Source organism: Fusarium solani, assembly GCF_023522795.1.
Source record: "Fusarium solani strain SB1 chromosome Unknown bctg00000008, whole genome shotgun sequence".
Classification (NCBI taxonomy): Eukaryota; Fungi; Ascomycota; class Sordariomycetes; order Hypocreales; family Nectriaceae; genus Fusarium; species Fusarium solani.
Window position 1 is genome coordinate 1,758,122 of NW_027072148.1, and position 16,327 is coordinate 1,774,448.

Here is a 16,327-nt window from a genome sequence, read left to right on the forward strand (position 1 = left end):
GCACCACGTCACCAGGGACATCTCAACATCTTCAAGCCTCAGCCTAAAGACGAGTTTCAACAACTTATCAGTCACAAACAAGGCACGCCCGACATGTAACGGTGAATCCAACTCCTATTCAACAACAATCTCATCTACCAGTATGTACGCTCTCTTCCCACGTCTTGTTTTGGTCCGCCTCTATCCTGTCAGGCCCATGCCAGAGGAAAACAAAGATTAAATAGCCGTTAACGCATCAAGCAGATTATGAAAACGCAAAAACGCCCATCACTGGGGCCGCTCAACAGAATCCTCATGGCCACCGTCCAGAGCGTGTGGCATGACATGAGTAGGTATCAAGTTCACTGGCAAGGCAAACGAGAGTCCAGCCCCAGTGAATCCATGACACGGAAGTCCGGTCAAGGGCCATGGGTCGTGGTCAGCTCAAAACGCCCAAGTTTCAAAGTATCCGCAAGTGCGATCTCGACGACGAGCACTTCACAGTCGAGAAACACACCCGTCCAATCCAAACATCCTGCAAATCATACACAAGTGTGCACAAACAAGCTGGGACACGATCCATCTACAGATGGGTCTTGGCATCAGCGAAGCAGAGGGGGTCATAGATGTGCTTCTTGATGTAGGTGGTGAGGGCAACATCACCCCACTCCTCCCACTCAGCCCACTGGGAGTCAGGGAGCTCAGAGACACCACCACGTCGGGCAGCCTTCATCACCTCACGGGCGACGATGACGCTGGCGTCACGGACACGCTCAATGCGGGGGTAGATGAGACCCTTGTGGACCTCCTCAGCAGTCAGGGAACCAGCCAGAGCAGCGGCAGAGGTGTAGATCATCTCGTCAGTGACGCGAGAGGCCTTGGCCAGGATGGCACCGAGACCGATACCGGGGAACACGTAAACGTTGTTACCCTGGTTGGGGTAGTAGGTGGTGGGGTGAGACTCGTCACCGAACTTGGCCTTGACGGGGTTGAAGGGAGAGCCAGAGGCGAAGAGGACAGTGCCCTCAGTCCACTCAATGGCCTGCTCGAAGGTGCACTCAGCCTTGGTGAGGGGGTTGCTGAGAGGGAAGAGGATGGGGCGGCGGCCAAGACCACCAGCCTCGACGGAGGCCTTAAGGGAGCGGACAATGTCCTCGGTGAAGACACCGAAGGTGGCAGTCAGACCAACAAGAGCGCTGGGCTTGACGTACTCAATGACGTCCTGAAGAGTGCGGTACTGCTGGCCGTCGTTGTCGGTACGGGCAAAGTACTTCTTGTGCTCAGCAAGACGGTCACCACGGTCCTTAGTGACAAGACCCTTGGTGTCGACAAGCCAGAACTTGTCGCGGGCAGCCTCCTCGCTCAGGCCACGGCGAGTGTAGTACTCGACGAGCTGCTTAGCAACACCGACACCGGCGGAACCGGCACCCATGAAGACCAGGCGCTGCTCCTCCAGGGGAACGCCGGACTGCTCAACGGCACCAATGTAACTGTGTTGCTGTTAGTCCTGATGTCAAGTGAAATTGGGCCAAAGAGATTGCTACATACCCAGCCAGGACAACGGCGCCAGTTCCCTGGATGTCGTCGTTCTATAGGTTTGTTAGTCATTATTTTCTTTTCCTCTTGGTTCTCTATTCCACTTACGAAGCAACGGTACTGGTCGCGGTATCGGTCGAGGTAGCCAAAGGCCTTCTGAGACTCAAAGTCCTCGAACTGCACAACCATGTCGGGGAAGACTTCACGGACAGCCTCCATGAACTCGTCCATGAAAGCCTGCTGCTCCTCGTAGGCGGGGCGCTTCTGTCGCAGACCCAGGTAGAAGGGGTCCTTGAGGTTCTCCTCATTGTTGGTACCGCAGTCGAGGACGATGGGGAGGGTCTTCTGGGGGTGGATACCAGCAGCGCCGGTGTAAAGAGCGAGCTTGCCGATCTACAGCGAAACGTTAGCAGTGTCCTCGAGGTGCGCGAGCCACAGAGAATTCGACTTACCGAGATACCGACACCGTTGATGCCCAGGTCACCGAGACCAAGGATACGAGAACCGTCTGTCACGACGCAAATCTCGGGCTTTTGGCAGGGCCAGTTTCGGAGCATGGTCCGGATGGACTTGCGCTGCTTGATAGAGATATACAGGGCCTCGGGGCGAGTGTAGATGCTCGAGTACTGGAGGCAGACATCACCAATGGTGGGAGTGTAGACGAGGGGCATGAGGTCGCGGATGTTGTCGATGAGGAGGCGGTAGAAGAGGTCGGTGTTGGACTCCTTGATGGAGGAGAGGTAGAGGTACTTGTCGATGGGAGTCTGGCGGGTGTGGATCATCTTCATGGCTCGGGCGCACTGGGTCTCGAAGCTCTCCATGGTGTGGGGGAAGAGACCAGTGAGGTTCTTGGAGGCGCGCTCCTCGGGAGTGAAGGCGAGACCTGGAGGGGTTGAGGTCAGCGATGGATATTGGAAGGGACAGCGACATGATCCATTGTTGGGTCATGAGCTTGGGAGTGTATGCCATGGTGGGAGCAGAGCTCAACCAAGCTTCCAGTGAAGCTCGGGTGGGAAGCATCATGCAGCAACACCATGGCGATGTTGACAAGTGTTGATCAAAGGAATGGGGAAGCTTACCCTTGTTCCAGAGAGGCTCTCGCACAATCTGGTAACCGGCAGCATTCGTCTCATCGATGTACTGGGTAGGCCGGTCCTGCTGGATCTCGGCATAGTGGTCTTGGACATAGCCACGGTGTTGGTCGAGGGCAGTCATCTTGATCTGTTCTTCAATCTTGGAAAGGTCGACAGAGGACATGGGATTTGAATCTGTAAGTCTTCGCCTAGAAGGGGGACATGGGCCGGTTAGATATAGATGTCGACAGTGGGAGGAGCAGGAGGGAGGGGAGGGGGAGAAGGGGGGTTACACACGATGACGAGGTTGATGAGCGAGAGCGAGGCGTGGCAATGTCAGAGCTGGCGGTGCTATAGGGAGACGACGACGCCATGGACATGGACAGTAACGGATGGGGTGACGGGGACTGGGACGACGGGGAGTAGGATGAATAGGAGAGACGGGGGAGCGGCAGTCGAGGGCGACGATTATTAGTAGTCGCGGTGACAGCAGACGAGCGGGTGAGAGCAGACGATGTCGCGGATCGCAAGGGGCCACTAGCGAGGAAAAGTCGGTTTAAGACGTTTTGGGCGGATCCGGGTCCCGAAGGCGAGGCCACGGTCATGGTCGAGAGCGTCTGGCCCATGCGAGCGAGTTGGAGTCAGTCAGAGAAGAGGGACTCCAGGAGATACCGGAGTATGGGGGAGGGCAGCAGGGGTAAGCTCGGGGGTCGGGGGTCGGGGGTGGCTGTTGGTTGGTGCTGGGCAGGGTATGTATGTAGGTAGCTTTGTTGATGCAATGGATGAACGGATTTCAATGCAATGATGCTGTGGATGCCGATTCCGACGCTGGTTGATGCGAGAGTGTGTGCTGCTTGTCGCAAAGATCTGCCTGGAGCTGTCCTGTCTAGTCGAAAAGATGGCGAAAAGAACCGATCAAACTAGAGAGACGGCAACGGACGGACGAGAACAACTTTTTTTGGTCTTACACCCTGTAGGCTCTCTGTGTCCTTCACTTCTGGCGCCAACGGAAAAGTCTGCGGGACGACCGAGTGAGCTTAGCACATCCCTGCAACTTTGACTTCTTGGGCGGACGGGCGGAGTAACGTCAGAGGGGAAGGGAAGGAAAGCCAAGGGCGTGCAAGTGCAAGTGCAACATTTCCTCAAGGTGAGTGACTGAGTTGATTGATTGGATTGCATTGGGTTGGGTTTGGGAATTGGGATTGAAGTCGACGGATTGGTGGGACGCCGCCTGTGGGAATGGATGGGGAAACCGCATGGGGGAATTATTTCTTTGGGCATTGGGGCTGAATGGTGAGTGGATGGTGGGGCCGGTGGAGTCGCCCGCGCTTGCCTGGGATGACCGCGTGGGAATGGGACCTGGGAAGGAAGCATGGATGGATGGATGGACAGGGGTTGTTGATTGGGGTTATCGGTGTATCGGGGGCCAGGATATTGAGGTACCCGGGGCATGGGTACATGGGTGGGTACGTACCTGGTAGGTCTGATGGAACGAGACCCCTGCTGCGGAAGCTGCAGGTCGAGCTTCTGCGTTCTTTCCTCTTGGGGCTTGAGGTCACCCGCCGACGGCCTGGGGCAGCTGTACTTTTTTTTGTGTGTGGGCGAGCAAGAGCCGTTCTCTATGACTCTTGTGCTTGAAAGTGGCTTTTTTTTCCAAGGTGAATCACCTGAAAGATAGCAGAGTCGGGATGATAATGGCGGCGGCAGTGCTGCTGCAAAGTGGCCTGTGGAGAGCGTGTACGTGCGCTGCCTCACGATGCGCTGGGATGTAATATGATGCTGTCGTGTCGTGTCGTTGATCAGCGATATGTCCACTTTCTCTGTCCGCACACCGGGAAAAAAGGCGAAACCATGTGCGTGTCGGTTGACCGAAAGCACGCCAGGACTCAACGGCGCGGCGAAACGGACTGGACTCGACACCCCCAGATGTGATGGGATAGGTTGCCTTACCTTTTGGATCAACAGGCAGCTCTTTACAGCCTCGGGCGGGATATAACGGTCAAAACGTCCAAAAAGCGCCCCCGGGCGGCGGGTAAAAAGGGACGGACGGACTGCAAAGGGGGGATGGACCGTATGCTGCGGCGAGCGCTGGGCTGGCCTCGCGGAATGGAATGGAATGGCAACACGGGCTTGTTGACAATATGGTCCTTGATGGGGTGATGGTGGGGGTCACGTCACGTTGTCGGGGGACAAGAATCGACGTTTCTGGCCAGAACGGACTCTTTTGCTGGGTTGTCGATTTGTCTGTTTGATGTTGAATGATATTGCTGATAGGGCGGGAATGGGGGGGCGTAGGCGCGGAGGGAAGGAAAGGCAAGGCAATTTCCAAGGGGAAAAAAAAGACGGACGTTGCGATTCGTCTCAGTAGCTTTGGCTTTAATGGTATGTTTCAAAGCCCTAACATCAGTCATTATCCTACGATTTTTTCCCTATCTCATTATCGGTCACTCTTTTGGGCCCCTCAGCACCAATGGTTATCTTTTCGTTGGGGCTAGGGGTTGGAGTCATGCCGATGGGTGCCGTCTTCAAAGACACAGTACACAACGCAGCTATTCACGGGGAAGACAAAGAAAGTCACGGTGAACGGAGGACGGAAAACGGAGGTCCAGCACAGCAGCAGCCGACCTTCACGGCTCCGACTACGGGGGGTCTACTGCCGCTACCAAGTGGGTAACATGGGGAGCCGACTGGGGGGTTCCATGCCATGAGATGCTTTGTTGCATGTCGTGTCTTTTTGGAAAATGTCAGACATATTTGAGATTTCCGTTTGACAAGGGGTGGTTCAGCGATGCTTTGTAACATGTACGTAGCAGGACAGGAGACGGGGTGACTGGGACCAACAGGGCATTGTGGCTTGGCTGATCAGGATCGATGCCGGTTGGACAACGATTTCGAGGGATGGTTGATGGGGTTTGAAAGTGGTCTGAAGACAACGTCTTGACGAGATTGGAAGCCCCCCGAAAAAGTAAGAGGTCAAAGCCCCCTTAGAAATCAACTTCGGCCGAAAAGTCCCCGTCGTATTGTCATGCATCGTGGTCTTACGCTCAAGGCGTCATCGCAAGTTTTGGACCCTTTCGGATTGATGAAGAGTATTCGGGGCATCAAGTCCCGGTATGAATCCACAGAGAGAACCCGAAGATACCCACTCCGCGTTGCAAGAGCTCCTCCGGCCGACGGCGAACTACTACGTGCCGTTAGCCAAAAGTGTAATTAGATGGGGTCAGGTGAGACTTTTTTTCTCTCTCGCATTGTGTGATGAATCTGCAAATCTGTGAGAAATCTGTGAGATTTTCATGATCCTCCCTTGCCTGGGCTTCTAGACGCTGGGCTGCCGGGCTTAGAAATCGGGCACTAACTGGGGGGCGCTCCGCTCACCGGCACCAAATCTGTGGCCGCCGGGCTGCTACAGACCTCTTCTACCTGGCCTACGCCCCGTTGAGGGAAAACGTTTACGCAGTCACACGAGCTCGGTAGCGCTTGTTAAGCGCTTCTAGGCCCTGTTAGAAGAGTTCCATGTTGCATTACACGTCGTGTCTCAAACTGCATGCAACTCCGTATTATGCTAGAATCGATTCAAACTCGAGGTTGCCTCCTGTTGTGTCTCGACAAAGATCTGCACCAGGTCCGATCCAGGTGAGAGAAAGGTCAAGGTCCCAGGTGACGGCGGCGGCGGCTTGACGGCCTCCCACACATCCGTCAAACAGAACGCGGGCCAGTCAGAGGGGGCGCTTATGCCTCATTAGGCCAGGCGACATTGGATCCATCCCATCCACGGATGGATCTGTTTGCTCGTGGAGACGCTCTTCTTTTTTTGCTTTGGCCGTGGGGCCGGGACGACGGACGAGTAAACGGAGGCGACCACAACCCGCTGCCCGCCACATGCACTTACAACGGCGATATTACAGGTTGTGTTTTCCCATGCCTCATCTCATCAGCTAATCATCCCAAGGGATAAGAATCTCCTGAGCGGCCGCCTCGCAACACTTCTCACCGAGATATAGATAGAGGACAACAGCTTGAGCGATTTGAAATCACATCACCCGAGCCAAGGTTACGGCCCGACCCTTTCAGCCTGGCCTGGTCCCCCTTTGAAAGTTCACAAAAGGGGGTAGCGGTATCCGTAACAGAAAGGCGAAATACCAAGAACCATGTTCATCGAACCGTGCAGGACCTGCCAAGCCCTGACCGAGTGTCTGTCTGTGTCTGTCCTCTCCGGGGAGGGCGGTCGGTCGGCACGATGGCATCCCTTGCCGGGTCCGGGGTTCGGCGAGTCGTTGCGTCTCCGGTTTACTCGAGACACTGACTCTTTGAAGGTTCCGAAGGTTCGATGCTACAGAGAGAGAGATAGCAACAACGGCTTTGGGCTCCGTCCCCTCCGTGATCCAGCTAACATGGAGACAAAAGGGCGGGAGAAAAAGGAATACAGTCACGGTGAGAGCAAAGGCCCCACAGTCTAGGGCTGCTGGGCTGCATGCGCTGCCGTTCCTGTTGCTTGCTTCTGCTGAGATCCAATCCCATTACCATCTCGGCCCCCGCGCGCGCCATTGGCCATGCCTGTCGTTGTCGTCACCCGTTGTTGTTGCGTGCGTGCGCCAGGTGTGATACGGTCAGCAAGTATACTGTACTAGCCCATGCATTGTGCCTGCAGCGGTTTCTCTCCCGCAAGATTGACCACTGGAGCTTGCTGGGTACGGCTATCTTTAGGCGCGAGGTAGGGAGTACTTGCATACCGAGTCACCGAAGGTGAAATGATAATTGGGGAGGGAAATTGGAACGGGTGTGGTTGTGTGTGTCATGGCTTGCTTCCAGATCCTCAACGTTTGAATACTGATTACCAAACCTGTGAGCGGGCATCAACAACTGGTACATGTAGCACTGGAAGCAACCCCAATGTTTTTTGCCCTTGCCCTCAGGTTTAATTGGCATCAGTCATGGTTTTACAGATCAGGTAAACGGTCGCGCATCTCTCTCATCTATTAACCCAGTTGGTGAATAGCATCCGTACCTAACATTTGCAACCTGATACCCAAAAGCATACCTCTCATTTGTCGTTTCCCCGGTGGGAAGCACACACCGCGGACTTGAAAGGGCTCCACTTTCTTTGCGTCGGACGAAAACTAGGGAATGTCTCCCGACTTCCAGAATCGCCGTGGGGCTTCCGACTTTGCCCGAGCCCGCACACCCCCCGGCCGAGGGACAGCAAGCACGGCGATGCTAGCGCTGCCGCCCGTTTGCCAGCCCAGCGCTACGGGTCAGGCAGGAGAGCTGCCCCGGCTTGCAAGCTTCCATCCCGAGGAGAGGTGAGCAAGAGTGGGAGACAGAGAGAAAGACGTCTACTACATTAGTCTTGCTCCCCCGGAGCTGCAGGAAAGGACAGGGCCATCGCAGGTACAAGCTGTAAGTACTGCGCTAATTTGATGCAATTAGCGAGGTGAGGGCGGGTCGGGGCAGGTACATTGTGGATCCCAGAAAGGTGGATGTGGGTGTGGATCGGTCTGTGTGGGTCCGGCGGGGAAGGCGCGACCAGGGGCTTGCTCGGGTACGCCTAACCTCTAGAGGTTCAAGGTCTCGCGGGTCTCACCACGGAATCTCCAGGATGACCTGACTCCACCGAAAGGGCCGCCGGTCAACCCTGACTGCCTGACCTCTTTTTCACCTCAGCCCGTCCCCACCGGTGGCTACAGGTATCCTGGCTGGTTCCCCTTGGCTGTCCTGTTGTTGACTTTTTTGGTTGTCCCTGTTTGTTGTTCTGCTCTGGCTTGTTGTCTGATCGCGGCTGCTAAACTCCATGTCAATAGCCTCTGGTTGGCTTCTTGCAGCTCGACACTTGTCCCGATGCTTCCCTCTAGCTCAGGTCAACAGTCGTGACGGTCAGCCATGTCTAGCTCCCCTATTGGAGCCCACACCGTCACCCCGCATTTCGTGCACACCTTGGATCTTGTTGACTCGCCTGGATCGGCCTCTAGCAACTGTCAACAAAAAAAAATCAAGTCCAAATTTAGGGGACCTGTGTGTGGGTGAGACTCGGTGACTCGAACCCCAGCGCACAACATGCTTCACATGCACAGGCACACGAGGCAAGCCACGGAGGCATGGGTGAGACCTCTAGAGGCATTGGCATCATCCATTCATTCCGGACGAGCCTCGGGTTCCTGTGTCAGCTTTGTCATGTGGTTTTGGGTCGTTTCTGATATTGCATCCATTGCATTGCTACCCTGGACATTTTCGTCTCGATCATGCATCACGAGAATGGCAAGAAACAGCGAGCGAGATAGGACATCTCTCCGCCTCTCCGAGCATGTCACCTCTGCAGTTCTTCTTTCAGGTTGTACACATCGGTATCCCGGTGATTGCACCGACGTGGCGTCCTCATAATACGTAACTGAGCATGATTGGCAACCATTCACACGTTCAAAACAGTCATGCTGCGTAGGCGCTCAACCGAGAGGCTCGCCAAGCTTCAGACCTCAGGGCAGGCAATCCGACCGACGGCTAAACCAAGCACGTCACCGCGGTAGTTCGTCCGCTCCGCTGCCGGCAGCTTCAGGGCCCAGTCTCGGGCAGCTGCTCTACTGCTACTGTCCCGTCTACTGCCAGGATCTGGACATGCTCCTTGATGGATCCGATATCCAGTGTGGCTGCACCTACGTAAGCCACTGGTATCCGAGTCTCGCTCGAGGCTCGTCGGAAATTAACCATGCAATCCCACGCCAGAGCTGTGTCTGACTCTTCTGTCAACCCTCTTTGGTGCGCCTGCATCTTTGTTCAAGACCAGTGGCTGGGAACTTGGGTCGGCTCGGCTCAAGATGCCGACACCCTTCGACTCCCACCCTGGACCTCGAATCCTCCAGGCCCAGAGGCTAGCCCAGCCGTGAGAGCATCGTGATGGCCTCACCTACAGCTGGGACTCGGTTCGGTTTGCTTCGGTCCAGTACAGCTCTGTAATCACCGCTCAATGGGCCGCCGCCTCCATCTCCGTGTCTCTCATCATCACTAAGCCGCGTCAACAATTGCTTCTCGGAATAACTTTCCATGCACCTAATCGACAGCGTTGAACAAGCCCTGCGTCTGCTCCCCCTGTCCTCGACCTCACCCATCACATGGGGGTTTCAACCTCGAACCAGCTAGACATACGCCCAATGGTATTCTAGGTACAGCTTCACTCACACACCTCGAATCCATGTCCTGTCCTGCTCCTCCTCCTCCATCTCCAGATCCTCGTCCCTCAATTTTTCCGGTTCCCCGGGCTCCCCTCTCCACACTCGTCTCTAGCCTCCCCCGCCTCACGTGTCTCGACCCTTAAACTTCAGGTCCAGGGCGAGTCAATTGACGCGTGGTGTTGAGATCTACTACTACAATTGGCAATCCCATCCTCCTCCCCGCATTCATCTTCATGTCCTCCCCGAGCTAGAGCTCCTCTGACTCCCCGGACTCTCGCCGAACCCCCGAGGGGCGCCTGAAGAGTCAGAGTCACGGCCATCGTCTCTCTCTGCAGCGCCCACCTCACTTCACGGACAAGGACCGAGAGAGGACCACTGCGGCCGCGGCTCCGTGCTAAACGAGGCCCCAGACAGAGAGAGGATCTGGGGATGGGGAAGCTTGTTTGAGCGAGCCGTTTGTCCTAGCTCCAACCCACCCGCCAGAGGTGGAAAGCATCCGTTCCTCCAGATTTGACTGAGACTCCCCTCCCCACGTTTTGGACCTGAGCCTCGGAACCTGTCCTTGAAGGGCAACAGTCAGAGTCAAGCTTCAATGGGCAATGACACATGCGCCGATACCGGCAGCCAAGCAGCTCTGACCACAGCTTAAGCTCAAGCAAGCTCATAGCTATGACTGGGGAGCTTGCACTTGCTTGCACATGGGGTTCAGCTCATGTCATCCTCGGCACGGCATCTGTCGTATACTTGGACCTCCACCGTGGCAGATGTGATCGCTTGTGACTGTATCTTTCCTTGTAGAATTACATGTATGCTCCTCCCTATCCCATGAATGAGTGCCAATCACATCATGCATATGCAGTTCGCAGTTCGCGGGTGAACGGGCATCTTCCTCGACGCCCTCGCCTCGTTACTTTTTTGTTCCTCTCCATCTGACCTGAAAAATGAAATGCACGAATACGCCCGTATGTGTCGCGGTGTCCCCAGAGCCGCAAGTAGACAGTGGTAAATCCTCCCCATTCTCTGCTGTATGATCCCTGTCCTGTTCCTCAACTCACACCCCCTTTGTCCTTATTTGGTGTCGTCCTTGCCCGCCTCGGTCACCTTCCGGCTGGCCCTCTCGATCTTCTCCATAGCCTTGTCATCTAAGAGGCTCCACCATCGCCGTAGGCCCTCGGCGTACTTGACATCATCCGCGGTAAGTTCGACGGGCGGGCCCTTGACCTGCGGCTCCATCTCCACGCCCGCCTTTTCAAACACGGCCCATGCCGAGGCATCCCCCGCACGGAGCCCAAAGCCCCGGCCCTTCATCGACACCACCTGGAACCGCCGGAGGAGGACCACATCTCCGATGTGAACGGCCGGCATAGCGGCGAGGTGCGGCCGGAAGATGTGGGCCACACAAACCCCGGAGGGAGCCATCGATGGATCGGTGAGATTCAAGGTGAGCATGTAATCCCGGGGCCCGTGTTTCGGTCGGTGTGCCTTCTCCGGCGTCGCTGTCGCTATGGCCAGGATGTCAGTTGTCTTGTTCAGTGAGTGTCTGAGCGACTTGAGCGACAGGTAGTCGGGCATGGTCGTGCGCAGGCTCCTAAGCAGCTGCAGCTTGACTGTGCCGACATTTTCGTCCTCAGCCGCCGTAGCAGCGGATCCTGCAATTGATGGTGATTTGAGCGCTACTGAAGACGCCCCTGGTGTATCTCCTCGAAGCTGTAGGCTTCGAGAGGCTGACCGAGTCTCACGCTTAGGGGTCTCGCGCCTGTGATCCGGCGTCCGGCGGCTTCGTGTCTGTCGCGTCGAAGGGCTCGACGCCTTAATGAGGCGGATGCTGGGGTCATCCTCTACCCTCTGACGGGTCACTCTCAGTGATCCTGGCGAGCTGTTTTCTGCGCTAGCAATGCTCTGACTGTCGGCAGCCTTTCTCTTTCCTCTGCCCTTGCCTTCATCTGCCTGCGCTGATGCTCTCATCAACTGGAGGCTAGGATCATTCTGCTCCGCCCTGCTGCGCGTCACACGAACCGATCCCGTTGGGCTGCTGTGCTTGGCATGACCGTCCCCATGTGTCGGTGCGGCCGATCCTATGGCCAATAGAATACTGGGGTCAGGCTGTGAGAGGTCGGCATGGTCGGATGATTTGCTTGACCTATGGCGCCGGCTGCGCAGGGACTTGGTGACAGGGGCCGCTTCGGGCGCCCGCTGAGCGGTTCTCGATGGCGTTTCGTGAAGATCCTCGGTCTGCACAGTCTGGGGAGATGATTTGGGCACTGAAGCTGTGGGGGAGCATACGGCAGGGCTTGCAAGCTGAAGGGTGGTGTCTGGTCGAACGGGGGAGTGCTGAAGGATTTCGGCCATGATCTGATCCTCTGGGCCTGCATCATCTTCGTCGGCCGGCATGTCTTGGTTGGTCGTGGCCGTGGTGATGGTGACGGCCATCTCGACCTCAATTTCCTGCTGTGTCTCACCAGGAGTGGGAAGATGGGCGTCGTGGTGGTCGTTCGAGATGATGGATGTAGCCTGAGAAAGCAAGGGTGCTTCTCTGTTGGTGTCCTGAGAAGCCTGTGCGTGAGAAAACTGCGTTGGCGGGGGAGACATCTGGCCATGGGTTGCCAGCTGCCCATCGGCTGCCAGCTGCTCATCATTGCCAGCTTCTCCGGTACCCTCACCCTCACCGTGGCCCGTTTGGTCTACAGCACCTGTTGGCTGCTGCTGAGCCGCTGTTGTCAGCTCAGAAGAAGCATCCTGCATTGTGGCGTCAGGGGACTCGGCTGGACCCTGGCCTTGAGAATCTCGAGCTTCCACGACTGCTTCTCGATCGTCTGGGGCTGCACCCGTCTTCTCCCCGGCCAGGGCAACCCCCGCTGCGGGAGCGGTTGGCGATTTCGATGGCTCGACGCCATTTTCTGGGGTACCGCGTGGTTCTGCAAACGCTTCTTCCCCAGCTGGGGCCTCGACTGGGGTGACCTTGTCCTTGTCTTCCCCAAATGGTCCCTGTGCGCTCTCCGCAATCGTGCCATCGACTTCTTTGTTGACAACAGTAGTCGTGTCAGCAATCTCCAGAGATACGGTCGTTGGCTCCTCGGGCGCCTCATGCGTTTCATCGACATCCATGGCCTCAGCCTGTTCCTCGGTCGTGGCAGTGACAGGGTGAGCCTCGTCCGAATCGTTCATGCCCGTGGTTTTGTTTTCCGCATTGTCTTTCGATTCCTCAGCCAAGACGGGCGCATCGTCCATCTCCACGTCAGTCGATATTTCATTCCCCGGAGCCGCTTCGGGTTCTCCATCTTGTCCAGCCTGCGACCCTTGCGCTGCCATAGATTGCGGAGATTGAATCGACGGAGCCTGGTGCGCAGATTCCGCATCTGGGATCTCCTTATCATGAGACGCACTGTCATGATCTTGATCTTTACTTACGTCCGTTGCTGAGGGATGTGATGGTTCGGTGTCGACTTCCATCTCGCCGGTAGAAGGTTCAGCAGAACCTCGGGCATTATCTGGTTCCTTTGGTTTGCTGGGGGTAGTGGCTTCTACCTCGTCAACCTGATTTGCCTCCTCCAGATCCGCGCGTGGTGATTTCTCTGCTGGAGGCTCTGGCTGGGCGACTGACTCTGCCGCTACCTCCTCTTCGGGCTTTTCCTCCTTGGATTTCTCCTCTGGTGGGTTTTCTGGCTCCTCTGCTTGTTCGGGTTCCGGCTCTGGTTCAAGTTCTGACTTTGGTGCTGAATCTGGCTCTGGCTGCTCCTTTTGTTCGGGTCCGGACTCTTGTGCGAGCTCTGGTTTCTGCTTGGGCTCCGATTTTGACTCTGCCTCAGGTTCTCGTTCGAATTCCTGCTCCGGTTCCTTGTCCTGCTCCTGCTCCGGGTTCGATTGATCCTTATCTTCATCTTCTTCTTCAGAATCAGAGAGCAAGCTGATGAAAACAGGCTCTGCGGGAGGGGCGAATCGACCAGGAGGACCAGCTCGTGCGTCGCCGTCTTCTTCCTCTTCCTCTTCTCCCTCCTCATCGTAGGAGCCTTCCTCTCCCGAGTAATATTCGCCTTCTGCATCACCATCGCTCCCTTCGTACTCCTGGCCTTCTCCTTCGAACCCTTCTTCGTACATTTCCTCCTCATATTCATCGGGCTCTTCGTCCAACTCCCGCTCTTCCTGTCCATCAAGTTCCTCATCTTCATCCGCTTCGTCTTCCTCAGGGTTCATGATCTGTGCCTCTACGTCGTTGTTGTTTAGGCCTTCTTCTTCAGAGGATTGGACATCGTCATCGTCATCATGTGCGCGGTCGTAGTTCCGTAGATCGTAATCGTCGCCAGGTTCATCGCCTCCATCTCGGTAATGCTCTGCCTCACTCGAGGGTTCCTCGAGTGCCGGTTCCGGAGAGGCATCCGCGGCAGCGTCCTCGGCCAGATCCTCCCCTGAAGGTGAGAAGGGCCCAGGGCTTGCTTCTCTGCTGGGTGATGAACTCAAGATTTCAACTGGGTTGTCTACATCGCTTCTAGCGATTGCAGTAGAGAACGGCCCAGCTGAGACTTCAGGCGCCCACGCAGCCTGTGGTGATCGCGAGGGGGCGTCGAATACAGGATGTAGAGTCGACGCCGAATCAAAAGAAACTTGATGGTCTGTAGGCTGAGGGCTGATGTGCGATTCGTGCGCAGAAAGACTTGCATGAGAAACGGTGCTTTCACGGGGGAGATGAGTGGCATCCAGGAATTCTGCTGGGTAGTCCTCTGCCCTCGCGCCGCGACTAGGTGACTCTGGTGCTGCATCTTGGTCGTGGTCTGCAGGGAAAAGGCCTGGCGCAGATGGGAAGAGCACGGTCTGAGGCGCGAAGCCGAATGTGAGCCCAGTATCGATGTGGTTCGGCGAGTGACTGAGTAGGTCGGGGTGCGTCTCGGGATGGAGATGTTGATGACCCTCGGCGTCTCCTTGAAATTGCAAGGAGTGTCCCAATAGCGCATTGTCTGTCTCGATTGGCTTTGTTCTCGGGAGTGGTGTTGGAGTCGCCTGCGGAAAGCCAAAGGTAGGTCGCGACTCGGCCAAAACTTGGACACTAGCCATAGGCGTGAAGTCGACATCTATTGTCTGACATCCCTGATCAATCATGGGCGGCCGCGGCGGTGTGGGCATTGGCGTATCTTCAACTGCGCCATTCTGACCAAGGGAACCGTTCGTCTGGGGCGCGTCGTCTGCTTCCTGGGAAGCCTCATCGGGCTCGGGACTGGGAGACTGGCTGGTATATCTCCAAGCATTGGCGGGCAGACTGAACCTCGAGCGCTTCTTGGACTTGGCCTTTTTAGTGATTTCCTCATCGAAAATGTCCAAGCCACCCTCGAATAGCCCTCCGTATGAAACTCGAGCTCGCTTGAGAAAGGCGGGAGATGAGAACTCTTCCGGTTCTCGCTCAGGAGCATTTCGTTTGGCTGGGAGAGAGATGTTCGGGGATCGTGGTGAGGCTATCGCAAAATCGGTGTTGGATATGGTGATGTCAACAGGCGCAACGCTATCGGTCTGGCCGTTGGTGGCTTCGGGCTCCGTGACTGGTGTGTCGATGTTGATGACTTCCTCCTGCTCTGAATCAGGCCTGCGGATGCTTAGGATCAGGCGATTGTTGAATTCGAGTTGCCATTCGAGAGTGCTGCCAGCAACCTGCGTCTGCGTCTCGTTCCTCTCCCATTTAACTCCTTCCAAGCTTAAGCGGATCTCATCGCCACCTCCTAGCGAAGCATCCGAAATAGCCTTTGCTGAAGCGCCATGGAATCGAATGCGCACCTGTCCCTTTTCGCGTCGAAGTCGAAAGTCGCGCTCGGCTAGTAGAAATGCGATTGATTTGTTGAGAACGCTAAAAGGCCATGTAATGGTGATGGTACCGTCGACGACTCGTCTATTCTGATCAGAAACCTCGGGGTTCAGCTCGGCGATGGCGGTGAGTTGTCCATCGCGAAGGATCTCTGCTGGAGGTTGGTTGTCGGTCATGTTGGCTGAATCGCAAAGTCGATCGCGTCGGTGGGGAGCCGCGAGGTCATGGAAGGTGAGAGTAACGTTCTATCTCAGATCATGAGATTTCGCCTGAGACACGAAGCTAGTACAAGCCCTCAATATCGATGGCACATGGCGAAGCAGTTGTTTGCAGTCTCGCGATGCGTGTCTTTGTTGTTGATGATTGTTCGGTTGGTTGCGGTCACAAGTAAAGCCTAGGCAAGCTCCCAGCACAAAGAAGGTGGAATGAAGCTAAGCTCCCGTGGGGACTGTCCCAAAGTGGAAGGCGGTGGGGGCGGCACTAACATTTTTTACATCTCAAAACCACCTTATCTTGGCGCATTGACAGACCCGACCACTAACAATCGGCTTCGTTCCGTTCGGCGCCGCTCGAGAGCCGGGGCAACTCTGCTTACCATATCAATGGAAGGCGACCTTGAGTCGCGTAGGTTAGTTGCCGGCGTGGGCGAGCCGGAGCGAGTAAAGAGGCACCCACGCACAGCAAAGCACGATGTCGAAATAGTTCCACTCCCCACTCGACGTGTTTTTGGTTTGGTGCGTGAAGGAGGGCAATCATCGTCGGACGATTTCTCATCTTCCATATATAGACGGAGG

At 56.0% G+C, this 16,327-nt stretch overlaps 2 protein-coding genes across 2 annotated transcripts; both read right to left on the minus strand.

Annotated features, from left to right (window-relative positions):
- Positions 1-562: 562 nt before the first annotated feature.
- MRS44_012605 (uncharacterized protein) lies at positions 563-2,772 on the minus strand (the record flags this gene model as incomplete). Its single annotated transcript, XM_046273805.2, has 5 exons — positions 563-1,469; positions 1,528-1,568; positions 1,624-1,908; positions 1,968-2,398; positions 2,595-2,772. The coding sequence occupies 5 exons, from the start codon at positions 2,770-2,772 to the stop codon at positions 563-565; spliced, it is 1,842 nt and encodes a 613-aa protein (XP_046132941.2).
- Positions 2,773-10,816: 8,044 nt separating this feature from the next.
- MRS44_012606 (uncharacterized protein) lies at positions 10,817-15,709 on the minus strand (the record flags this gene model as incomplete). The annotated part of the gene is made up of 1 exon (XM_065618856.1): positions 10,817-15,709. The coding sequence occupies one exon, from the start codon at positions 15,707-15,709 to the stop codon at positions 10,817-10,819; it is 4,893 nt and encodes a 1,630-aa protein (XP_065474928.1).
- Positions 15,710-16,327: the final 618 nt, after the last annotated feature.